This window comes from Acomys minous (genome assembly GCF_964271855.1).
Source record: "Acomys minous genome assembly, chromosome: 10".
NCBI lineage: Eukaryota > Metazoa > Chordata > Mammalia > Rodentia > Muridae > Acomys > Acomys minous.
The window spans coordinates 23,662,682-23,688,744 of NC_140491.1; the positions used below are offsets into that span (position 1 = coordinate 23,662,682).

The 26,063-nt window shown below is 44.4% G+C and overlaps 1 protein-coding gene across 2 annotated transcripts in view; it reads left to right on the forward strand.

The window, feature by feature from the left end:
- Positions 1-21,896, forward strand: part of FAM184B (family with sequence similarity 184 member B) — a 116,745-nt gene extending 94,849 nt beyond the window's left edge. For both annotated transcript variants that reach the window (XM_084799716.1, XM_084799717.1), the window contains 8 exons: positions 2,525-2,672; positions 3,833-3,996; positions 5,552-5,706; positions 8,749-8,895; positions 16,036-16,153; positions 17,445-17,549; positions 18,631-18,830; positions 20,635-21,896. In XM_084799716.1, coding sequence (XP_084655842.1) covers positions 2,525-2,672; positions 3,833-3,996; positions 5,552-5,706; positions 8,749-8,895; positions 16,036-16,153; positions 17,445-17,549; positions 18,631-18,830; positions 20,635-20,728 — 1,131 coding nt within the window. In that variant the 3' untranslated portion in view covers positions 20,729-21,896. The remainder of the gene's footprint in view (positions 1-2,524; positions 2,673-3,832; positions 3,997-5,551; positions 5,707-8,748; positions 8,896-16,035; positions 16,154-17,444; positions 17,550-18,630; positions 18,831-20,634) is intronic.
- Positions 21,897-26,063: the final 4,167 nt, after the last annotated feature.

Consider the following 26,063-nt stretch of genomic DNA (forward strand, 5'->3'; position numbering starts at 1 on the left):
GGAAATTCCTGTTAGAGGCTTCTCTCCAAAGGCTAGAATTGAAAATTAGTAAGAGCTGACACTAATACAAACTAACAAAGTTATTGGTGATTGGAAAATACAGCTCTGCAGAAAATTGAGTTTTATAGAACTTATCCAGAGTCATTGTTAGATTATTAATAAATGAGTTTGGTAAATGATTTAGTGGATTTTAGAAGAATTAATAAAGAAGAAAATTTTAGGGAAACTTTGAAAGCTGACAAACTATAATTAAAATCACTAGGTCTTTATGCTCAGCTTCGGAAACAAGGAACTAGTTTAGAAAGAAAAGAGATCCTGATCATGCCATTATCAACAGACCTCGGTGCCTACCCAAAGGCAAAAGAAAACAGTTTTTAAAATTCTAATGTTCCTTCATAGGATTATAGTAAAGAGAGAAATTGCACTGAAGTAAAAGTTCATGATGAGGTTAAAGGAAGACGTTGGAAACAGTCTTCTATTCTCTACACAACTGCAGTAAAGACAAAGTCACAGAGACAGGCACGTTGGCTCAGTGAACCTTCTGAGTAAACTTGACAGGCCAGGACTTTCCTGATGTCAAGCTGCTTCCAAGTAAAAAGGCTACATAATATTTTAAAATGATAGCCTCACTTTAAATATAAGATAGGAAAAGAAAAGATTAATTAAGGGTCAGGAAGACAAGTTTAGGGTACCAGGTAGAAGAACTGCTCTTTGATCTGTTAACTATATGCCAACTTAAAACAAAATCAAATAGAGTTGCTTTGTTTAAAACCTTTTGTAACCACAAGGCTTTATGATACCAATCACAAGGAAGAAAGTTTTAAGTTAAAAGAAAGCTGATTTTATCCTAAAGTTAATTTTTAGTTCTCAGGAAATTTGCTGTTTGCTTGCTTTGTTTTCCTTGTTCCTGTACACTTATGTAACCAAAAGAGATTTCAAGCTGTGCAGTCAATGACTAAAGTTTTTTCTTTTGTTTTCTTTTGTTTTATTAATTTATTCAGATATATTTCAATTGTTATCCATCACTTGTATCTTCCTGTTCCTCCCTCCCTCCCTCCCGCTTGAATCCTCTTCCCCTCCCCTAGGTCTATGACCAAGGGGGACCTCCTCCCCCACTATATAGTCATAGGCTATCAAGTCTCATCTTGGTAGCCTACTTATTCTTTGAGTGCCATCAAGCCTCCCAACCAAGGGGAAGTGATCAAATATGGGGCACCAGAGCTCATGTCAGAGTCAGTCCTGCTCTCCACAAAACTGTGGTGAATATACTGTCCATTGGCTAGATCAGAGTCAGTGTTCAATATTTACTGCTTGTATTGTCCTTGGTTGGTGCAATAGTTTGAGCAGATCCCCCTGGGCCCAGATCTACCCATCATGATGTTCTTCTTATAGGTTTCTAGGGTCCTCTGGATCCTTCTATTTCCCCATTCTCCTATATTTCTCTTACCTAGAGTCCCAATAAGATGTCCTCACATCTATCTAAATCTCCTGGTAAGTGATGACTTTCATGGGACATGCTTTTTGGGCTAGTGTCCAATTATAAGTGAGTATATACCATGTGAGTCTTAGTATGATCATTTCTAGTTCCATCCATTTATCCACAAGTTTTGGGATTTCCTTGTTTTTAACAGCTGAGTAGTCGTCCATAGTGTAAATGTACCACAGTTTCTTTATCTGAGAGACATTCAGGCTATTTCCAGGTTCTGGGCATTATGAATAAAGCTGCTATGAACATGGTTGAGCATATGTCCCTGTTGTGTGGTGGAGCATCTTCCAGGTATATTCCAAGGAGTGGAATAGCTGGGTCTTGAGGAAGCCCTATTCCCAGTTTTCTGAGAAAGTGCCACATAGATTTCCAAAGTGGTTGTACAAGTTTGCACTCCCACCAGCAATGAAGGTGTGTTCCTCTTTCTCCATATCCTTGCCAGCATGTGGTGTCACTTGAGTTTTTGATCTTAGCCATTCTGATGGGTGTAAGATGGAATCTCAGAGTCATTTTGATTTGCATTTCTCTGATGACTAAAGATGTTGAGCATTTCTTTAAGTGTTTCTAAAGAAATGATATTGTGTATATAAAGGTTAAAGAAGACACAGGCTGTCAAAGCAGGTAAAGCCACTAAGGCTTCCTCTCTGTCCTATCTCTTATCAAAAGAATTGAATGGTGTCCCCATGTCCAATTCTTTCTTCCATCGCTCTTACACACACCCTTCTCGGGACTTGACCCTCATCCAGAGCTGGACTCCAGCACTCGGCTACAAATTGAAATCTAGGCCAGCCTTGAGCTACCTGGCATCCTGCCTCAAAACAAACAAAGCAAAACAAAAACAAAGGCAAGAAAAGAAAAAAAAAAAGACCAAAGTAGAACAAACACACCATGGTGAAACCCCTAACTTTATTCACTAGCTACAAAAATCACAAAGTGTGTGCTGTAGTCAGGCCATTAGCGTGCCATAGCCTGATAAGCCCAGCACAAGAGTCCTGAGCAATCAGTTTCATGCCTCATTCCTTCTGCCTCTGCCCACAGGCTGCAGAGGAGGGCTTGAAGAAGGCATCCAGTCACAGCCTCCAGATCCCACATGAGGCACACCTGATAGAGCTCCAGGCCCTGGAGGAGAAGGCCAGACAAGAGCTGCAAGAGGATTGCACGGAAGCCCAGCAGCCTCTGCTGCTTGGTAAAGATCCCACTGTCCACCTGGGAGAGCCCAGCCTGTATGCTGGGCTACGAGGAAACCAGTGGCAAGCGGGGCACTGCAACAATCCCAGCTCCATTCCCATCTTTCTGTGAGACCTGTGGGGGCGGGGCCTCTGGACTACATTTTCCTTTTCCAACAAAATGGAGCTGTCATAGCTCTAGCTCATAGGGTCATATTGTGAATTGGATGGGATGCTAAATGTAGCATGTGTAGCAAACAGCATGAGGCCAGTGGACATAGATACTGTGGGTACCATTCAGTAGAACTCAGATACAAGCCTTAGCAAGAGTTTTGTTGGCTTGCATCAATTTTGTGGACTTCCCATTCCAGTGATAGCTGCAAACTGGAGGACTCAGGCCCCAGGCTCCACCTGACTTTCTTTTGCCTACCTCATGCTATCCCTAGCATGACATTTCTCTCTGGTTCCATTTCAGCATCAAAACCCACTCTCTCCATGTTCCAGAAGTCAGCAGAGGCAGTTAAGATCTCTGGACTTAAACTAAGACTTAAACTAGCCTTAAACGTATTTCCAACACTTGCCAGCTATATGGCCTGGGCAGTCTACCATCTGCCCAGTGAAGGGAGTGATAGTGTTCACCTCATAGGGCTATAATGACAGTTATGAGTAAACTCCTCGAGACTTGTTCTAACTTTCAACTGAACCCTGTTGGATAACAGCCTTCTGCCCCCACGATTCAGCCAAGATCCCACACCCATGACTAATTTCTGAAAGTTTTGTCTCCTTAAAACTGGCATAAATTTCAAGATTCCTGACTTGAGGCCAAGACTCCAGAAGAGTCCCTCCGCCCATTGGACAGTCAGTTCCTTGTTCTTCCTTTGGTTTCCTGAGTTGGTGTCCAGGCCCCGTGTTGCCTCGGGGTCTGGACTAGACTGGAGTGAACGTACCCTAACCTGCTATTCCTCCTAACCAGCCATCCTGCTCCACCACTTAATAGCTGTATAACTCGGGGTTGCTTACCCTTCCTGTTGCTTAGAATAAAATAGATCTGGGATGGGCAGGGGCAGAGGGACAGCAACATAGGATGGTTGTGGGGGTACAAGTGTACCTTATATCCTACTGTTGCCTCTGTGACCCTGGAATAAGTTTAGGAATGATCTCTCACTGTTCTTCTTTCCAGAGTCCCTGAGGCAGGAGCTAACAGAGCAGCGGGCTGCCTGCTCAGAGCACCAGAAGGCCCTGGAGATACTACAGAATGAGCTAAGAGCCCTGGGCCCCTCGGGGAAGCGGCAGGCCACCAATCAGTGTTCAGGGGACAGCACAGACCACACCTTTATTACAGAGGTCAGTGCCTTGCCCCTGTCCACACCATATTCGCTCTAAGACATTCGGTCCACACAGAACAGCCCCATATGGGTGGGATTTGGGAGCTGGGTCCCTCCCCTCATGGAAGTGACAAGTCCCTGCTCCTGTTCCTCACCCCTACAGATACACTTGGTGGTCTGCATGCTCCCATCTTTGAAAAGCAGGAAGCAGGGCCAGGCATGGAGGCGCACGCCTTTAATCACAGCACTTGGGAGGCAGAGGCAGGTGTATCGCTGTGAGTTCGAGGCCAGCCTAGTCTACAAAGCAAGTCCAGGACAGCCAAGGCCACACAAGGAAACCCTGTCTTGAAAAACTGGAAAGCAGGAAGCAGATCTGAAGTGTTATAGGTTACCTATGGTTCAGACCAGTCTGTACTTCTTAGACCTCCAGGTAGTCTGGGCCACTCTTTCGATCTGCGGGGGGAAATATTGCTGAACACTCCCTGGGCAAACTCCCTGTTTAGACCTCACTGATCTTAATTCTCAGAACTCCAGGCAGCTCTCCTTCATTTGTCTGCTCAGGCTTTACCCATCAGCCCCTTCGCTGCACATCCCTAATTCTTACTCTAACTGTTGTCATCTTGTAACAGTTTGTGCCCTAAGCTTTAGGTATTGGGGGGTCACACACAGGATGACTTTGCGGCTGTCACTGGAATAAGCTCCAGATGCCCCAGTGCATCGTCAGAAAGCCTCCTCCGCCCCTGACTACAAACTGCACCTACAGCCTCGTTCTCTCTTGGTCTCTTGGCACCTGCATCCTGCTTCTGCCTCCTCGTGATACTCCCCCTGCGTGGTGACCAGCAAAGCTCTACACTGTGGCCTCTGTTCTCCCTGCCCTTCTACCCCTCAGGGCTCTTGAGGCACTGACTGCTGAGCAGAAAAAGTGACACTAGGGTCCCATATTAGGACAGAGACCACGGAGAAAGGAATGACAAGGTGTCTCGGTTAGGGTTTTATTTCCGTGAAGAGACACCATGACCATGGCAACGCTTATAAAGGAAAGCACTTAATTGGGCCTGGCTTACACTTTCAGAGCTTTAGTCAGTATTGCCATGGCGGGGAAACATGGCAGCATGCAGGCAGACATGGTGCCGGAGAAGGAGCTGAGAGTTCTACCTCTTGATCCGCAGGCAGCAGGGAGAGATGGCACCACACAGGGCATAGCTTGAGCATAGGAGAGCTCAAAGCCTGTCTCTATAGTGATATACTTCAACAAGGCCACGTCTCCTAATGGTGCCACTCCATGTGGCCAAGTAGTCAAGCACATGAGTCTATGGAGGCCGTGGCTACTCAAACCACGACAGAAGATAAAAGCAGGCGGGTCCTGTGGACTGCTTGATCTCTTATTAAACGCTCTGAGGGCTAAGAGGCTTCATGGTAGCCCTCCATCAGGACCCTGGTGCAGCTTTGTTGGCACCACCTCCAAGTTCCTCTTGCTGAGTTAGCCTTGGCGTCTATTAAAATAAATAAGCAAACAACCACATAAATTTTTTTTTTTAATTTTACAAAAGTCTCTACCTTCTGCCATCCCTCAGGATGCGGGCGTTCCAGGCCTTCCTGGTTCCCTGCCCTGTGCAGCGGAGAAAGGACTCCTACAGGAGAACGCGCAGCTCCAAGACACTGTACTGCGCCTGCGTGCAGAGGTGGACCAGCACCTGCAGGAGGCGCTGCAGCTGCGTGAGCAGCACCGGTGAGTCTGCAGGCCCAGCTTCCGTTCTCTCCCTCCCCCACATTCCTCCCTCCTCTCTTTCCCCTCTTCCCTTTGCTCCATCATTGTTTGGAGCCTCTGAGATCTGACACAAGACTCTCCTCTCCTCACAAAACTCCTTAGACCTAGAGTCAGACCTGGGAAAGACAATGCGATAAAGGAGTTCCCACAGTGCTGTGCGTTCTAAACTAGCTGTGCCTGCGTCCTGACAACCGGGCTGTACGAACATGGCCTGGGCCCAAGGCAGTTCCAAGATAATGTAATCTGCATTTCTTTCAAGCATGGAGGAAGCACCAGGCTGTGTGTGGGTTTCCTCCTTTGTTGGAAGGTTTTTAAATATAAATTCAATGTCTTGAATAAAACTTCTTAGGGTATCTGGCTTTTTGTTTTTGTTTTTGTTTTTTCCTGGAATGAGATTTACCAGTTTGCGTTTGTTGAGGGATGTGTATGCTTCATCTGGTTTTTTGAGTGTTTCACTCCCAGAGTTAGTTATTCACAATTTTCCTTTTCGTGACCTTGGTACACGGAGGATCCTTTTTCCCCTGATTATTTTCACTTGGGTATTGTGAACTCTGCTGGCCCAGCTCTAAACTACTTTCAGCGTTGGTTGTGCTTGGCCGTTTAATTTTTAAAGCCCTTTTTATAAGAGAGAGGGGAGATGGCTGGGTGTTCATATAGCTTGCTGTAACCTCATACTGCAGGTTTGAGGAAGCATAAAGTTTGCACTTTGGTCAACAATTGTTGCATGACCCCAAGCAAGTTTCTTAATCTCCCCAGGCCTCAGCTGCCCAGAGCATCAGGTATGGTAAAGCCTAGCCCACAAGTGGTGGAGAAAACTAAGAAAAGAAAATATGTGCTCCGTATAGTGGTAATCTCTCTAATGCTAGCTTAGGGGGCTGAGGTAGAGGAATCTCAACTTCAATTCCAGCAAAAACTACACCTTTCTGGCCCTCCCCCCTAAAAAAGATTCCACACCAAGCGCTTATGACATTAGGTACATGGCACCTACTGAAAAAAAAAATCACAAAACTGAGCTTCGACCTGGGGGCTTGGAATGTAGCTAGTGGTAGAGCATTTTCATGGCATGGACAGGAACCTGCACTTAATCACACACACGCATATATACATACATACATACATACATACACACACACACACACACACACACACACACACACACACGCCTCACTGAACACTTCCCTACACTCGTCCCCAGCATGTCAGATTTGATGGAGATGGAGCCTAAGAATTAAAATCAGTTAGAATTTGCATTTCTGAAATGTTGTCAAGAGGAGATGCTGGAGTTGGTATGTGGAATTACTCTAAGGCTGTGCCTCACACTTGCTCCTGGAACTGCCAAGGTGAGGGAACGTTAGAACAGAGACTAAAGGAACAGGCCTCCTCTAGGCAGAGCATCTAAGTAGGATCAGCCAAAGGCAGCTGGACATGGTGGCACATGCCTGTCATCTCAGTACACGGAAGGCTGATGCGGAATTGCCACGAGTTTGGGACCAGCCTGGGCAACATAGTGAGCTCCAGGCAGTTGTCTCAAACAATACAAAACAACCAAAACGAGAGGATGCCCTTTGGTGGGAAAGACCCTGGCTACTGGTTTCCCAGGCAGAGATGCCTACACAAGAGGGAGCCATGTTTAACAAATCTGCTCTGAGGTAGTCATAATGCCCACTGATGGTAAGGAGCTCTGACCCCAGCAAAAGGAGTGCTCACAGGACCCTCCTCACTCTATATACTCAGACTGCTGTGAAACAACTCTATCTCCAACTAAGTGAGGTCATGGGGTGCCCCCTTCCCGGTGAACCTGAGACCTGAGTTCATTAAGAGCAGCCAGGAGCCCACCTGGCTGAGGTGGAGCACCACAGAACAGGAAATGTCCCACGTGATCCTAGGCAAGTCCTCCTCTGAGTGAGGAAAGCAATGATCCCTCACCTCTGGGGGCAAGGGGGCAATCAGATAAAAATGTAGATGTGGGGCTGGAGAGATGGCTCAGATGTTAAGGGCATTGGCTGTTCTTCCAGAGGACCATGGTTCAACTCCCAGCACCCACGTGGGAGCTCACAACTGTGTGTAAACTCCTATTCTAGGGGACCCAACACCCCCACACAGACATACATGCAAACAAAAAAACAATGCACATAAAAAATAAAGAGGAGCTGGGCGTGGTGGCGCACGCCTTTAATCCCAGCACTCGGGAGGCAGAGGCAGGTGGATCGCTGTGAGTTTGAGGCCAGCCTGGTCTACAAAGTGAGTCTAGGACAGCCAAGGCTACACAGAGAAACCCTGTCTCAAAAAACCAAAAAAAAAAAAAAAAAAAAGAGGAATCATGTACTTCCTGAAAACAGAAGACTCCCCTAGGATTCAGCTGTGGCCCCATTAGCATCTTCCTCTAGGTTAAGCACAGTAATAACTAATGGCTGAGAAAAGGCATTTATGCCACAGACTATTCTAGCTATGCATTAGCTCAGTTTCTCCTTGCAATGGCCCTGTAAGGTAGGCACCCCGTCACTCCCATCCAACAGAAGAGGACACTGAACCCAAGGCCACCATACAATTAAAAATAATGGCAGAAGCCAAGGTCTTTAGCGGATTGCCCCTAACTACTACTCTTTGGGCTATGCCACCCACCTTTATGGAAACCCTGGATAGGTTTCTCCTGTGTTTCAGAGTTCTAGGTCTAACTGAGAGAATGTTCTCACTGGTCTCCCCACCTGCCTTGTGGGGAAGAGTGTTTCTAGGGTTCCCTCCAGGTGTGTCTTCCCTCTTCCAAGGACGGCAACTCTTAGGGTTCTCCTTTACAGATGCTGGAGTGGGAAAAGTCGAAGAAGGGTTACCGTGGCAAGCTTACCCTGAGCTTGACACCTGAAGACCCCAGGTGTCCTTCTCACAAGGATCTCAGTATCACGCAGTTCAGGGCTTCTTAAATGAGGCCACCAAACAGAGAAATAAGCCCTTGAGTCCAAGGGCTCAGGGCCTGGGTGACCCCAACTGTGCTTTCATCCATCACAGCTTGCTGGAGGAGGACCAGAAGGCCCAGAGAGCCGTAGAGGTAGAGGCACTCCGCCAGGAGCACCGGAAGGAGATGCAGGCCATGGTGGCAGATTTCAGTGGTGCCCAGGCCCGACTCCAGGCCCGGCTGGCGGCTCTGGAAGCTGAGTGAGCACGGCCTCGGGCCCAGGTGGGGAGGGACTTGCGGGTACCATTTTGGGAAGTGACCTCACATCCCTAGATTTTCATGATTTGAAAACTTAGAAGTTGTCTGAGTCCAGAAGCACTTCATTTCCAGGCTGATAGGCATGGTTGGCTATCATTCCCCACTTTATTTTATTTTTCTCAATTTTTTTTGTTTTTTTGAAAAATTAATGAATGTGTTGATCATATTTGTTCCCCTCCCTCATCTCCTTCTAAGTCCATCTCCCTTTCCTACTCACCCAACTTTGTGTTCTTATTTTTTAAACCCATCAAGCCTATGTCCTGGCCATGTATGTACTCTTGAATATGCAGCCAGGCGCTGGAGGAGCAGGGGCAACCTACCAGCCTACACTCCTAAAGAAAACCAACCCTTATCCCAGCAGCTACCATTTACCAATAATCCCACGGCTGTGTGCGGCATCCACCTCACATCTCCATGCTGAGATTTTTTTGCTGTTGAACTTGTACAGGTCTCATGCGTGGTGTCACCACCGTGAGCTCATTTTGTGCGACTGCTCTGCTGTGTCATAAGACACTACAGTCTTTTCCTTGTAGTCATCCACCATCCCTGGTACTTACAATCTCTCTGCCCTCTCTTCTGCAATGATTCCCAAGAAAGGGATATAGCAACCTTTCCTTCCTTTTCCCCTTTAATTGAAAATACTTCCTCTTGCATAATATACACAATTACCATTTCCCCTCCTTCTGTTCCTCCCAGTTCCTCATCACACCCTCGCCCATCCAGATCTGTCCCCTTTCTGCCTCTCATTAGAAAACAAACAGGCTTCTAAGGTGAAATAAGAAAATGTAATATAGCATAATATGATAAAAAACAGAGTCTAACGTATTGGAACAGGACAAAACAGAAGAAGAACCCAAGAAAAGTCATAAGAAAAAGATATAGACGCAGAGACCCACTTGTTTGCACAATCAAGAATCCCATAAAAACACTAAACTAGAAGCCATGTGTATGTATGTGTACACACACACACACACACACACACACACACACACACACGTAAAGGTCCTATAGGGCAAAAAATGGAGAGAAAATATGTAGATAAAATAAAACTAAAAATTAAGGTAGAAAAAACAGGGAAAGCTCTAACACATTATGAGACAAGAAGCCTCCAAATGTACCACTGAGTTCATTTTCTGTTGGCCGTCTCTGCTGGGCAGCCTACCTATTCTTAAGAGTAGTTTGTTTTCCCAGTAAGACTCCCTTGGAGAAAACTAAATTTTGTTTGCAAGTGGTTATCCATTGGAGATAAGCTTCTGGGTTAGGAATGGGGCAAGTGCCCACTTCTCCTTTCAGCTCTAGGACCCATCTGGTGCAGACCTATGTAGGCCCTGTGCATGCTACCCCAGTCTCTGTGAGCATTGATCTTGTGGATTTAGAGGACCTTGTTTTCCTGGTGTCTTCCATTCCTCTGGCTCTTACAATTTTTTATTTATTTATTTTTGGTTTTTTGAGACATGGTTTATCTGTGTAGCCTTGGCTGTCCTGGACTCACTTTGTGAACCAGGCTGGCCTCCAGCTTACAGATATCCACCTGCCTCTGCTTCCCAAGTGCTGGGATTAAAGGCACGTGCCACCACCACGCAGCTTGGCTCTTACAATCTTTCAGCCTTCTCTTCTGCAGGTTTTACTGAGCCTGGAGGGGATTTGATGGAAACATCCCATTTAGGGCTAAGTGTTCAAAGGTCTATCACTCTGTAAAATATCTGGCTTGCCTCAACCATGGAGAAGGAGCTGTCCATTAGCTAGATCTGAATAGGGGGGGTTAGGTTTACTGCATCTATTGTCCTTGGTTGGTGAACAGTCACCCCTGGGTCCAGATCATCTGCTGGCCTTGATAGTTTCCTTGTGGGTCTCCAAAGTCCTCTGGGTCCTTCCATCCCCCATTCTTCCATGTTACCCTGAGAGCTCCGTCCAGAGTCCAGCTGCAAGTCCCAGCATCTGTCCTGATCTCCCAACGGGTGGAGTCTCTCAGAAGAGATCTATATTGGGCTAATGTCCACTTATAAGTGAGTATATACCATACATGTCTTTCTGGGTCTGGGTTACCTCACTCAGGATGATCGTTTCTAGTTCCATCCATTTGTTTGCAAATTTCAGAATTTCCTTGTTTTTAATAGTTGAGTAGTATTCCACTGTGTAAATGTACCAGTTTCTTTATCCATTCTTTGGTTGAGGGACATCTAGGTTGTTTCCAGATTCTGGCTATTATGAATAAAGCTGCTATGAACATAGTTGAGCTAATGTACTTGTTGTGTGGTGGAGCATCTTTCGGGTATAACCCCCAGAGTAGTATAGCTGGGTCTTGCAGTAACACTATTCCCAGTTTTCTGAGAAAGGGCCAGATTGATTTCCAAAGTGGTTGTACAAGATTGCATACTCACCAGCAATGGAGTGTTCCCCTTTCTCCACACCCTTATCAGAATGTGCTGTCACTTAAAATTTTGATCTTAGCCATTCTGGTAGGTATAAGATGAAATTTCAGAATTGTTTTGATTTGCATTTCCCTGGTGATGAGAGATGTTGAACATTTCTTTGCTTCTTGGCCATTCATTGTTCCTCTGTTGAGAATTCTCTGTTTAGCTCTATGCTCTATTTTTAAAATAAGATTTTTGGGTTTGGTGGTGTTTAATTTTTTGGGTTCTTTATATATTTTGGATATTAGCTCTTTGTCAGACATAGGGTTGGTGAAGATCTTTTCTCAGTCTGTAGGTTGTCATTTTGTTCTTTTGACAGTGTCCTTTGCCTTGCAGTAGCTTTTCAGTTTCATGAGGTCCCATTTATGAACTGTTGACCTTAAAGCCTGAGCTATTGGAGCTCTTTGTTCAGGAAGTTTTCCTGTGCCAATGAGTTCAAGGCTCTTCCCTACTTTTTCTTCCTAATAGATTTAGTATGTCTAGTTTTATATTAAGGTCTTTAATCCACTTTGACTTTAGTTTTGTGCAGAGCTATAAATGTGGATCAGTTTGTCCTGAGTTTGATTATTTCCAGCCATCTACTTCTCTTGAGTGTTTCTGCTTCTTTTTGTTCTAGAATTTTCAGGTGTGCTGTTAAGTTGTTAGTATAGGATCCCTCTAATTTCTCTTAGAACTACTTTCATTGTGTCCCATGAGTTTGGGTATGTTGTGCCTTCATATTCATTGACTTTTAGAAAGTCTTTAATTTCTCTTTTTATTTTGTCCCTGAACCAGAGATCATTGAGTAGAGTGTTGTTCAGTGTCCATGAGTTTCTAGACTTTCTCTTGTTTCTGTTGTTGTTGACTTCCAGTTTTAATCCATGGTGGTCTGATAAGATGCAAGGGGTTATTTTGATCTTCTTGTATCTGTTGAGATTTGCTTTGTGACCAAGTATACGGTCACTTTTCAAGAACATTCTGTGAGGTGCTGAGAAAAAGGAATATTCTTTTGTGTTTGGATGAAATGTTCTGTAGATATGTTAGGTACATTTGATTAATGACATATATTAGTTTCATTATTTCTCCATTTAATTTCTGTCTCAATAAGCTATCTATTGTGTAGAGTGGGGGCATTGAATTCTCCCACTATTAATGTGTAGGCCCCAGTGTGTGATTTAAGCTTTAGTAATGTTTCTTTTACGAATGTGGGTGCTCCTGAATTTGGGGCATAGATGTTCAGGATTGAGATATCATCTTGCTGTATTTTTTTCTTTGATAAGTATAAAGTGTCCCTCCCGATCTCTTTTGAATAGTTTTGGTTAAAAGGTTATTTTATTAGATACCAGAATGGCTACTCCACCTTGCTTCTTGGGTTCATTTTCTTGGACGACCTTTTTCAAGTCCTTTACTCTGATGTAACATCTATCTTTATTGCTGAGGTGTTTCTTGTATGCAGCAGAATGATGGGCCCTGTTTTTGTATCCATTCTGTTAGCCTGTGTGTCTTTTTAATGGTGAATTGAAGCCATTGATGTTGAGAGATATGACTAGTAGGTTGTTAGTTCCTGTTATTTTGATGTTGGTGGTGGTAGTGTGTGTGTATGTGTGTTTCCTTTCTTTTGGTTTTGTGGATGTGAGGTTATTTTTTTCCTGTTTTCCCTGGGTGTAGTTAGCCTCTTTGGGTTGGAGTTTTCCTTCTAGTATCTTCTTAGTGCTGAATTTGTGACTGTTTAAACTTAGTTTTGTCATAGAATATCTTATTTTCTCCATCTATGGTGATTGAAAGTTTTGCTCAGTATAGCAGTCCGAGTTGGCATCTGGATTTCATAGTCTCTGTTGAGAAGTCAGGTATAATTCTGATAGGTTCGCCTTTATATGTGACTTGGCTTTTTTTCTCTTGCAGTTTAACATTCTTTCTTTGTTCTGTACATTTAGTGCTTTGGTTATTATGTGGCAGGAGGATGTTCTTTTATGATAGGCTTCTTGTATATTTCTGGGTACTTTTTTCCTTTGGGTTGGGGAAGTTTTCTATGATTTTGCTGAAAATGTTTTCTGGGCCATAGCACTTGGAGTCTTTTCTTACATTCCTATCAGTCTTAGGTTTGGTCTTTTTATAGTGTCTCAGATTTCTTGGATTTTTTGTTTCAGGAACTTTTTGATTTTAAGTTTTGACTGTTGTATCAATAACTTCAACTGTATCATCTACACTAGAGCTTCTATCTCTTGTATTTGTTGGTGTTGCTTTTATCTGCAGTTCCTGTTCTCTTCCCTAGGTTTTCCAGCTCCAGGATTGCCTCAGATTGGGTTTTCTTTGCTACATATACGTCCCTTTTTAGATCTTGAATAATTTTATTTCTCCCATTTGACTGTATTTTCCTGTAATTCTTTAGAGGATTTATTCAATTCCTTCATCTGTTGGAATATATTTTCCTCCTTCAAGGCTTCTATCATTTTCATTGCCTCAGATTTAAAATCATCTTGTGTTTCGGGAGTGTTAGTACCTCCAGGGCTTGCTACGGTAAGACTACTGGTTTCCGGTGGTGCCATATGCTCTGAGTTTTGTTGCATTTGTTCTTGTGCTGGACTCTACCCACCTGGTTTTCTCTGGGGTTAGCAAGCCTAGAGGTTCCTCCAAGGGGGTCACTGCCTGTGTCTCACATTGGCCAGGCATGTCAGGAGCAGGCAAAGAGAGCTCTAAGTCAAAGGCTGTTTGCTAGGGCTCCCCAGAAGCCTCCTCAAGATGGTGGACAATGGGTTTTGGGGATTGTGCCCAGCACAGCTCTACTGGGTTCATTGTCTGGGACCCAGATAGGCCTGGCCAGAAAGGAGCAAGCAAAGAGAGATCCAAGCCCAAAGCTGTTTGGGTGTCCCACAGTTCTTCTCGGGATGGCAGCTAATGTGGGCTATGGCCTGTGCCCGATTCAGCCCTGCCTGTTTGCTCTCTGTGACACAGATGGGCCAACCCAGAAAGGAGCAGACATCAAGCAAGGCACTGATTTATGAGCACAGTAAAATGTCATTAGGAATCATTTGTTGATACTTTTTGTTTTTTTTATAACAGTACTATTTGGTTTTACCTTGGGTCCCTAGGCTATCTAGTCTCAGGTTCTTAACCTAAGCAGTGTTTGGTATGGGTTCCATCTCGTGGAGCGGGAGTGGGCCTCAAGGCAAATCATATATTGTTGGTTACTCCCACAAGCTTTGTACCACCAGTGCACTAGTGTACCTTAGAATCAGGACACCATTGTAGATAAAAAGAATTTGTGCCTGGATTGGTGTTTGTTTCTCCTTTGGTAGCATGCAGAGTACCAAAGACACTAGCACGCAGAGATGAAAGCTCTATGTTGGCACCAACTTAACATCTCCATGTCCAATGAGTTGTGTGGGTGTTGTCTTCAGCAATGGGGCCTTGCCACTAGTTTGTGGAGAGCAACTCTAGCAGTCTCTTATTTTCTGCACTTTGACTAGTTGTGGGTCTCTGCAAATAGAAACTTTTCTAATGTGAGTTGAAGAGTGCATTGCTCTCTAAAGATTTATTTTTATTTCTGTGTATGTGTGTTTGGGTAAATGTATGCTACCCATACAGGATAGTACCCTGGAGGGCCAGAAGAAGATTTCTTCTAATTGCTGAGTGACAATGGAACTAAAAGAAGGGATGGTTGACAAGGAGACCAGTTAGGAAGTGATATAATGATCCAGGCCAACAGGGAAAACATCTTCTCTAAGGTTATACAGTAGGAAATGAATTTAAGAGCCTGCATTTTTAAAAACCAGTCTTGCCCAAAACCATATGCCTGTAATCCTCAAGAGGGAGCTAGGACAAGAGGATTGCAAGTTCAAAGCCAGCAAGGACTGTCAAATGAGTTCATGGGCAGTGTAGTGAGATTGTATCTCAGAATAAAAAGTAAAAAACTAAAATAAAATATCAGGGCTTTAGCTCAGTGGTAGCATGCCCACTCATGTTTAGCCCCCAGTACTGAAAGAAAAGCTGCAGTGAAATGTATTAACCGAGTTCCATCTGGTGGGTATTTGCCATGTGCCCATCACACTGTACCAATCAACCCTTACTTACTTCATAGACTCCAAGGAACTGCTGGGAGTGATAGCATATGGAGGCAGATGCAGGTGAATTTCTGTAAATTCCAGGCTAGCCTGGTCTAAATGGTAAGGCCAGCCTGAACTACATAGTGAGACCCTGTCTCAAATGTACCACTACCCTCCTCTCTCCAAAAAGACAAATGAACTTTGGCTCCAGGAGAAATGGTATAGTCAATGAGGCAAGTAGCTAAAAGGTAGCGAAGCCAGGATTAGAAGAGGGGGCAAGGTTTCGCACTCCAAAGTCCTCACTTGCTATCAGTAGCCATCAGCATCATCTGTCCCCATCACCATCCTGCCTCACTTCCTGTATGGCTGCATCTGAAAGGGCTTCTTGACTCCAAGACCATGTATATGCTCCCCCCAGATGGACACCTGGGGACCTTGCAGGCCTAGGACCTGGGTAGTGCTCTTATTCCAAAACCAGGCCTTGCCCCAAAAGCCAGGCTGCATGCAAAAAAATATGTGAGCACTCCTTAGTCCTGAGAGAAGTGACAGGAACCAGCCCAGGAGAAGGGTGGCCACACTAGCACACAGGCTCCCACCTGCCTGCTGAGGAACCTCTGTAGAAGGGCTGACTGCGTACTTTGAACAGGCTAAAAGATTCTGGGGAGAAGCCAGGAAAAGGAACTTCGCGGCCTGAAGACCTGCAGCTCATCAGCCGCCTGCAGACACGCCTGAAGGAGCGAGAGGACATCATCAGGCAGCTCACGGTGAGGCCTAGGCCAGGAGGGGAGGGACTGCCCAGCATGCGCAGTAAAGGTGCTTGCGTTGAACCTGGCATTTCAATAGCCGCTTAAAATGTTGCCTGTCAGTCCTTCATTATTTCCCCCTATAAGTGCTCATACAAAAAAAAAAAAAAAAAAAAAACAGGAAAAGAAAAAAGCCATTCTAACCCCAAGTTGAACAGCATTTGCTTGATGCTAATTGTTTTTTTAACCTACAGAGTTTGATAAAAACCTATTTACTTACCTTAGAATTTTAATAGAATCATTCAAACTTACCATTGTTGATCTTCCTTTTATTAAGATCAAGCACCCATTTCTAGACCCCCTTGAAGAATTATTTCCAACACATTTGATTCTGTACCTCAAAACCATCAAGACTTGATGCTTGTTTCCTTAGGGATGTCTCTCCCCTTGGTCTGTCTGTGACTCAGAATTATATTAATAAGGAATAACGGCTCCTTTGCTAAGTATAGGAAGATATTATAGTTATGATTGTCTTTTTAAAATGTTTGTGTGTGTGTGTGTGTGTGTGTGTGTGTGTGTGTGTGTGTGTGTACATATCTACCACATATATACAGGTGCCTTTAGAGGCCAGAATATGGTGTCAGACCCCTGGAGCTTGAGTTACAGTCACATGTGAACTATCTGATTATAGGCACTAGGCATTGAACTTGGGTCTTCTGGAAGAGCAGTAGATGCTTGTAGCAAATGCACTATCTCCAGCCCCAGTTATGATGATCTCAAAAGAATAATTCCTCAAATAGAGAATGCTTGTTGATCTTGCAGAGGCCCAGGTTCAGTTCTCCACACCAGCATGGTGGTTCAGTTGTTCGCACTACACAAATCAAGTATGGCAGCACATGCCTAAAATCACTCCCATTAGGAGTCAGAAACAGATCCGAAATTCAAGCCCATGTTCATCTTTGGCCAAATAGTGTGTGTGACCCTGTTTCACACAAAGGCAAGGGAGAGAAAGACTGAAGTTTTTTGAATATGGGGAGGGGTTGTCTTTGCTTAATTATTTTAACTTTTGTCCTAGATTTTAGTTTCAGGTGCTCAGGATAGTTTTATTTTGTTTTTGCTTGCATGGCCTTTCCTGCACTGGTACTATGAGGGTGAAGTACTTCTAGGGGCTTCAGTGACTGGCTGCTTGATTGCCACTCACTCCGCTACCCTCCTTCTCCAGGGCTTTCCCATCTTCTGCCCTTCCACCATCTAGACAAAACCAGCAGCCCATGCCTAAGCTCTCTAAGACTTGGTTGCCTTGCTTTTCCAGGAAGAGAGAAGATTTCACTACGCAGCCTTCCCCAGTGCAATGTCCCATCGGAATCGGTCCTTCTCTTTCAGCCCTCACCCGGGATACTTGACCCCCTCCATGAAGGCGAGTCAATTTTAACACATCACACAATCTGCAGTTTTCTTTTCTCATAAAAGTAGCTGCAGCATATTAATGGGCTAGTGGACATTCACTGGAATAGTCGCTGGAAAAAACAACAGGAAAGCCAGGCATGGCTTTAACCCCAGCACTCTGGGAGGCAGAGGCAGGCATATCTCTGAGTTTGAAGGCAGCCTGGTCTACAAAGAGAGTCCAGGACAGCCAGGGCTAAACAGAGAAACCCTGTCACAAAACAAAAACAAAAGACCCAGGGGAAGTAGCACACAGTACTGAGAAGAGTATGTGTGCTATGTACCTTTTTATTTCCTAAAGAAAAAAAAAAGTGTGTCACTATTAATATTCCCTCCATGCAGATGATGGGGGAGAATATCCTCCTTTCCCCCTTTATCTCTCCATAATACTTGTAGATTTTGTAACGGTGATGTGCATATTCATAACAACTCTCTCATCTCCTATCACAAGATCCCTAAAGTGGAAAAGAATCAGTATTTTACAGCCCACAGAGTAACAAACAGACTGAGTGAAGCTGAAAAGGTCTCAGTTGTGGTTTTTAGTTGATGCCTCTCAGGCAGCAATGTAACTCGCACTCTAGAGGCTAATGAGGATGAAGATGAGCCAGGGCCAGTCCGTGCTATTATAAGGTCTCTAAAATATTTTTTAAATTATAAAACCCGTCTTTCCCCAAGTTTTCAATAGAGATCATAGATCTGTGTTTTTGGTTTGTTTTCATTTAGGCTGCAAAATAAGGATTGAGGGGAAAAAAATGGTTTGAAGGGCAAGGGATTTAGCTCAGTGGAAGAGCAATTGTCTGGCATGCTCAAAGCCCTGGACCCCATTCCCAGCGCTACAATAAAATGATTAATTCACTATGTAGTTCAGGCTGGCCTTGAGCTCAGAGCTCTGCCTGCCTCTGCTTCCTGGTGTGTGGTAATATACCTGCGCCCCACATAATCTTTAAAACAATATAGAAATATATGAGCCTTTGTCATTTGGGTTGGGTGAACCTGTTCGCATTAATAATGTTCTTTCCGGGGCAGCACTAACAGCTCTCCTCTAACACAAACAGAAAAAGAAGATGGAAGAAGTGCCCAGCAGAGTGGTCAGCGTGCCAAACCTTGCCTCCTACGCAAAGAACTTTCTGAGTGGAGACCTGAGCTCCAGGATCAATGCCCCTCCCATAACTAAGTCACCCAGCCTGGACCCAAGCTCCAGCTGTGGCCAGCCTTACAAACCCACCCAGTTACTAGACGGGAAAACTGCCACAAGGTGTGTGTGTGTGGGAGGATGAAGATGCTACTCTATTTCTCCAAGAACAGGAAAGAAATTGGGGTCTTCTCAGGCACCTGCTAAGTATCTGGCATCTGCTCTAAAGAGTAGGAGCCCAGCCTTGGAACAGTGACAGTTTGGGCAAATCAGAACACGGGTGATACAAACTGTTCTAATTTTGGTGCCAGACTTTAGAAGGACTAATTTTTTTGTGTGTGGAATCAATTTGAGATCTATATTCAAAATCCACTTTTTCTTAGCTGTGTGGTCTAGGACCAGTGACCTCCACGGCTCCCTGTATTCCTGTCTTTAAAATGAGTACAGCACCTACCTGATCAGACTGGTGTGACTACAAGAATTAAGCCCGAAACTGTTTCTACCCTTGTGTGCTTTAGCTAAGGCTGCTTCTCAGTGTGGATTTGGTATTACTGGGGCAGTTTTAGAGTGTCTTAATGAGTCTGGCTGAGTGTGAGTGATGCTCTTTGATACACCTTTATTATTTTCCCCTGTGGCATGCTTCCCTTCCAGAGGCCTGTGTGGGTTCACCTTTGCTTACTACTTTTTCCTTATCAAGCCATTCACTCCAAGGGCATGGATTAAATTCTGAGCTTGAGGTTTACATTAAGAAAGGGCCTCCTGAGCCAGGTGGTGGTACACACCTTTAATCCCAGCACTTAGGAGGCAGAGGCAGGCAGATCACTGTGAGTTCAAGGCCAGCCTGGTGAGTCAAGGCTACACAGAGAAACCCTGTCTCAAAAAGCAAAAGACCGACAGAAAGAAAGGAAAGAAACAAAGAAAGAAAGGACATCCTCAAAATGCTCTGGTTACAGAAGCCCTCTGCATGCCAACCTGCCTCTGGCTGTTTAGGATGGAGGGGAGGCAGAGCTCTCGACCACTGAGCCAGAAGGAATCACTTGCCACCCCTGAATGAATGCAGCCCTTGGGAAAAGGTCTAGAGCAAAGCACACCAGTTTGGCAGCTCCTGGCTCTCATTGATAGGCACCTCTTTTTCAAGCTATTGTGTGTGTGTGTGGGGGGGGGGGGGTTGTTGTTAATTACAGTATTTAGGGTCAGGTGCAGTGGTACATGCCTTTAATCCCAGCTCTCGAGGCAGAGGCAGGCGAATCTATCAGTCTACCTGTACATTCTAGAACAGCCAGAGCAACAAAGTGTGACCCTATCTGGAAAAACACAAAACCAAACCAAAATTACACTATTTAGTGGGGCACGCATAACATCCTACCACGTGTTAAAGTCAGAGGACCCCTTTTTGGAAGTTTGTTCTTTCCTTTTACCATGTGGGTCCCATGACTCAAACTCAGGTCCTCAGGCTTGGGATATGAACTTCACAAATACAGACTGACTAAGCGACAGTTTCATTGCTTGCTCCTCCTTCTTTTGATTCTTTAGGCAAATTTCATATAGCCTCATTAAAATGCTCACAAGTTATATTCTACAGAAGACTCATGTTGGAACATCGTGTTAACTATTTTTTTAAGTTTTTACAAAGTTAGCTGATTTGTGCTTAAAATGGATAGTAAGTATTACAAAATGCACCTCAATAGTATCAGAACCACCAAGGGGTCAGTGAAGGAATGGCACACCATTGGTGAATAAACAGCCAGGCACTCCCTCCCACTCATCCTGCACTACCCATTTCCAGCTCCCAACACGGCTGGTCATGGCCTAGTGTCTTTTGAAGGGATGACAAGCACTTAGCTTCTCCTGGAAAAATGGCACAGTAACCCCCCTTTTTTTTTCTGAATAAGTTTCAAAAACATGTAAAATTTTCCTTCGATTTTAGGGCACAAGATGGAGAATCAGCCCAAGCCAAAGAAGGCCCACAGAAGCAAGGCTCTCCACACCAGGAATGGTTCACCAAGTACTTCTCATTCTAAGCTGATCTCTGCCGTCTGTTCCAAGGAGGACATTAGAATGCCATTTCAACCATCTGAAGGAGTAGATTACAATCACCCAACCAGGTAACTAGCTGGTGACGACTTAGATGTGATAGCTAAAACAAAGTGTGGCATTAACATTCCAGTTTCATTGTGACGCCTGCTTATTTAATAATTCTTATAGTTAAAGCTGAACAAGCCAGTTATTAAAAAGCACCCCCTAGGAAAATGATATTAATCTCTGATGACAAAGTTACTCATTGTATTTCTAGTGCCTGTAATGTCACACTCCACTTGGTGGGATAATCAGACTTATGACTGCCATGATCTGCTTTAAAAGTGTTTTCATCTTTACGTGGTCATCACCAAAGAGTTATGCTATATATTCCCATGTGTGTGTGTGTGTGTATATATATAATAATTCCAAAATGCACATCTAACCTCATTATGAAGAGGAATAAAATGAAGTCCAATATAAATGAAAGCCAATGAAGACAAAACAAGCAAAAAAAACCACCAAACCTACCAGAAATGGACTGCAGCATGCTTGGATTGCACATCTTGACTTCCAAGGTCTGGCACAGGCCACAGACTACAGAGGGACACCACCTACCTCAAAAGGGACTTCAGAAGAGTAAGCAGCAACTTGTAGGTACAGCCATCAAGCTTGAATTGGAATGCTCAGTGAGCAACTGTGCCTCACCTGTCACACAGCTCAGCTTCAATGAGCACTGTGCGTAGTCTTCTGTGAAGGCTTCTAGACTGTTCTTTGTTGTTGGAAGATTGCTGGACCCCGTTCTTCGCATCTGGGTCACCCATGTGAGATGTATGGCTTCCCCACTGCATGGAGTCCCAGGCAATCAGGGAACTGCCCGTGGTGCTGAACTTGCACTCTGTCCACCATGTCGTACCCTCTAACAGATCTGGCACAACTTTTAGAGGGTAGAACTTTTTTCTCTCTGGTGCTGGCCCAGCAAGTGGCTTTTCAACAGATGTCAATTCTATGCATTGTCAAATATTTGCTCTTTGAATAAAACTCTAAACAACTGGGCAATAAAAATGGCTGTGGCTTCTAAAACTAGATGAAGACAATTCATATTAAGCTCAGATTGTTTCCAAATAAAATGTAGATAATTACATAGATGTCTTTAGGAAAATGTAACTAAAACTCAGAACTTAAAAAGCAAAACTATACTATGATCTTTTTTCAGTTAGATTTTGAATCCAGGGTCTTGCCCCCAGTTGGGGAAGTATTACACCATTGCCCTACACTCCCAGCCCTGTGATAGATTTTTGTTTTTTTACATTGGGTTCTAATTTTCTAAACACATATTTAAGGTTTGTTGTTGTTTTGTGTGAGACAGGGCTTCTCTGTGTAGTCTGTAGCCTTGGCTGTCCAGAAACTCACTCTGTAGACCAGGCTGGCCTGGAACCCAGGGATCTGCCGGCCTCTGCCTCCCAAGTACTGGGACTAAAAGTGTGCACACCACCACCTGGATTATTATTTTCAAATTTTCTTCTTTCATAGTAGTACTAGATGTGGAACCCATGACCTTGAACGTGCTAGGCCAGTCCTCCACAACGGAGCTACCTAGCCCATCCCAAGAATCCACTTTTTTCTTGCCATTTGTTTGGAGACAGGGTCTCACTGTGTAGACCAGAACTAACTATAAAGACCAAGCAGACCTCAAACTCAAGCAATCGTCCAACCTCTGCCCCTACCCCAGTGTACCCCCATACCCAGCTAGAACCCACAGACTGTGTGCAGCTCTGGAACACTGATGACTCAGGTCTTTCTCCATTTTAGAATGCAAACATTTGTCACCATATTTGGAATGGTACATATTTTTCAGTTCCAACTTTTGTCTTTCCTGCTCAGAGTAAGTGCCTACTTTGTCCTGAAGACACTGCAATGTTGAGCTGTTCCACTAAAGTTTACAAGCCGGGGTTAATTTACTGACAACAGAGACACACTACTTGTGGGCTGCAACCAAAATGAGGTGCTAAGCAGGGTGAGAATGCATTCTTCATAAATCTCCAGTAGGGGCCTCATCTGCTATAGAGCTGTTTAAGCTTCTTTATAAAGATCCTTACCTTCGTACACCAGCATTTTTACTTGATGCATTGAGGGAGGTTTCTACTTACAGTGTCAGGTTGATATTGGAAAGTTTAGATTTGGAAGCATTTGGATTATGAAATGCCCAGTCTATTTTCCAGTAAGTATTAATTTCTAGTATTTAATAATTAGCAGCGAGCACTGCATTTTACTGGGGGTTTTAAGCAATTGGCTAGAGGCAGCTGTGTTTTGATCTGGGCATTTTCTCAGGACTGCAACTCTTGGTAAGGAGCAACAGGCTGCCTTTCTACTGCCTTCTGCACTCTTTCTGGCTGCTGAGACCAAATACCTGACAAAAGAACTCAGAGGTGTTTATCATGGCTCAAAGTTCTAATGGTTCAGTCCACCATGGCAGGGAAGGTGTGGGGACAGGGCTGAGGCAGCTGGTCACACTGTGTCCGCATGGAAGCAGAGTGCAAAGCATGCTGTGATGCCCAGCTCATTTTTTTATTCAACACTGGCAGCAGCCCATGGCATGACACTGCCCACAGACCAGGTGGACCTTCCCACCTCAACCAACATACTAGAAGGAACTCACTCGAAAACAGGTTAAAAGGTCTGTCTTCTAGAGAGTCTGGATCCTGCCAAGTTGATATTAACCATCAAAGGGGTGGGCTGCAGCCATTCCCATCATCCAGCAGGATGTTTGGCTTTTGAAACACATGACGACTTTGTTTTGGGGGTGTATGTGTGCCCAAATAAGATTATAAAGTAATTTGTCTCACCTTATCATCGCTTCAGAGTGACTCTGAGGATTGGTGATCTGAGCCTGTTTTCAGGAGAGTAACAGGACAGGCACTGCTGGGTCAGCTTCTAGACACTCTCAGGTCTGTGCAAAGATAATGTACCCCAGTGTGGACTGGGGTGACTGACACTGCTCCTCACACTAGAGGAGTCCAGAAATGGGCCCAGACTATAGCACCCATGCTGGGCAGGCTACTACCCAGGACTGGTAAAAATCAATGATTAAAAAGCAAAACTGAGTAGGAGTCTTCCCCTGCGGGCCCAACACTCAAGACTGCCAATAGTTAGTAGTTGGATAAAGAAGCTAAGTTCAGCTATAGAAGATAAGGACGTGAGTGTCCATCTGATTTGGGGGCCAAAGATGATCACAAGCACAATTGTAGAACAAAAACAGTTGTACAGGAAGGAGCCCAGCGGAGACTGAATAAGGAATTGGGAAAGAGCAAGAGAAATGTCTAAGATGGAGTTTGGGTGAGTTGCAGGGAAGGAGCCAAGGACAGACAGTGCAAGTGGCAGAAATCACCACAGTGAACCCCAGAGAACCACTGGCCATGGAGCCACACAACACATGGAAGGGCAGGTCTGTCTCAGGTAGGCAGCTGGAAGAAGAGGAGGGGTGGGAGTGGGGCTTCCCTGAATCTGTTATGTATGGTAACAACCCAAGGGAAATCCCTGAAAGACTTGCAGCATGGAACTTCTGTGTTCAACAATCAGCAAGCTACAACTCAGGAAGAAAAAGACGGAGCTGGGGACATAGTAAAGCACTTGCCTGCAAGCTGAAGATGTGAGCCTGTACGGCTGTACCAGAACACGAAGCCCAGCAGAGTGGCTTAATCCCAGGGCTGGGAAGTAAGAGAAGGCAGGAAGATCACAGAAGTCAGCCAGCCAGTCCTGACCAGTAATAAGCCCCGTATTTGGTGTGTCTCAAAAGTAACGTGAAAAGTGTTATCACTTCACATAAATCTTTGGTCTTCACAAAAAACATACACATGTACCCCAAACACGTTCAGAGATACACCATATACAAAGAAAGATGCTTACAACTGACAAAATAGCAATTTTAGTTTGCCTGTTGAAAAAAAAAAAAGTAACTTGTATCCATACTAACTGAAAATACTTTCACTAAGCCCCAACATCCTTTTTATTATTGACAATTTGGCTAAAATGTCATCAATTTATTTAGCCAAGAAATCCAAAAAATATAAAGCTGACAACCAGTGCTTTATTAAAATGAGTGGGTTTTTTTTTTTATTCCTTGCCGGAGGTTTGGTGGGATCTCATGCAGCCCACAACAGCCCCAAACTTGCTAGATGACACTAAATTCTGATCCTCCTTCCTTTACCTTCCAAATGCTGGGTCACCCCACCCAATCTAAGCTTTTAATAATACTGTTTAACTTACACATTCTAGTGAAGGGGACTTGATGGCTTCAGGCTCATCTGAATTGGTCCAAGTGCTAACTATCATATAATCAAGATACATACAAGATCTTGCATAATCAAGGAAATCCCTAGTCCTCACAGGCATACAAGAGAGCAAGTAACAGTCACAATTCATAACACATTGGAGAACTTAAGAAAGTTAAAAAAGGGGGGAGCTGGAGAGATGGCTCAGAGTTAAGAGCACTAACTGTTCTTCCAAAGGGTCTGAATTCAATTCCCACCAACCATATGGTGGCTCACAGCCATCTATGGTGAGATCTGGTGCCCTCTTCTGCCATGCAGGCATACATGGGGGCAGAACACTGTATAAATAATAAATAAACCTTTAAAGAAAAAGAAAAAGGAAAGAAAAAAGGTTGTACCCTGGGAAGCAGTGAAGGGGCATTCTGAAACTTCAGAGACCAGATGGCTGTGCCCAGACTAGACAGGGACTAGGTTTCAATGCTTGCTCCAGACACCAAAATGGCCAAGGCCAAAACCAAGCTGGAGATGCACTGACTATTCAAGAGATACGGCGTATTTGTTTTAGGTAAAGAATGGGACTCTGCTCGAGAAAACAAAAACATGCAAATAAAACACAAACAATCCAAGCCAGCCTTTGGCCCTCGAACCTCACCTGTGCCTTCCTGTGACCCATTCCTTACACTGACCAGCCCAGCACAGCCTGAGAGTACCCAGCACACCATGCTCCTGAAATGTGCCTTCAAGGCAAAATGAATACAGGCCCAGAAAATATAACCTAGCCCAGATAAAAACCCACTAAGGTGAGCATTCTCCTGCAGTACTACACTAGCAGTACATTCTAACATCTTTTGAGCCACATGTAAAATATGTTCACCCCGTGCCACCCTGGAATCACTGCACTGCTGTGCCAGGTTCCCCCTGAGGCAGTTGAAAGGTCTGAAACAGCAAAGTCACATATTTTCTATACTACCACTGATGGTTATCAGTGATGATAACCAAACTCTCTATCCCCTGGCTTCTCAAACCTTTAAAAAATGTTGAAGATTTAAAAAAAAACCAAAAACCAAAG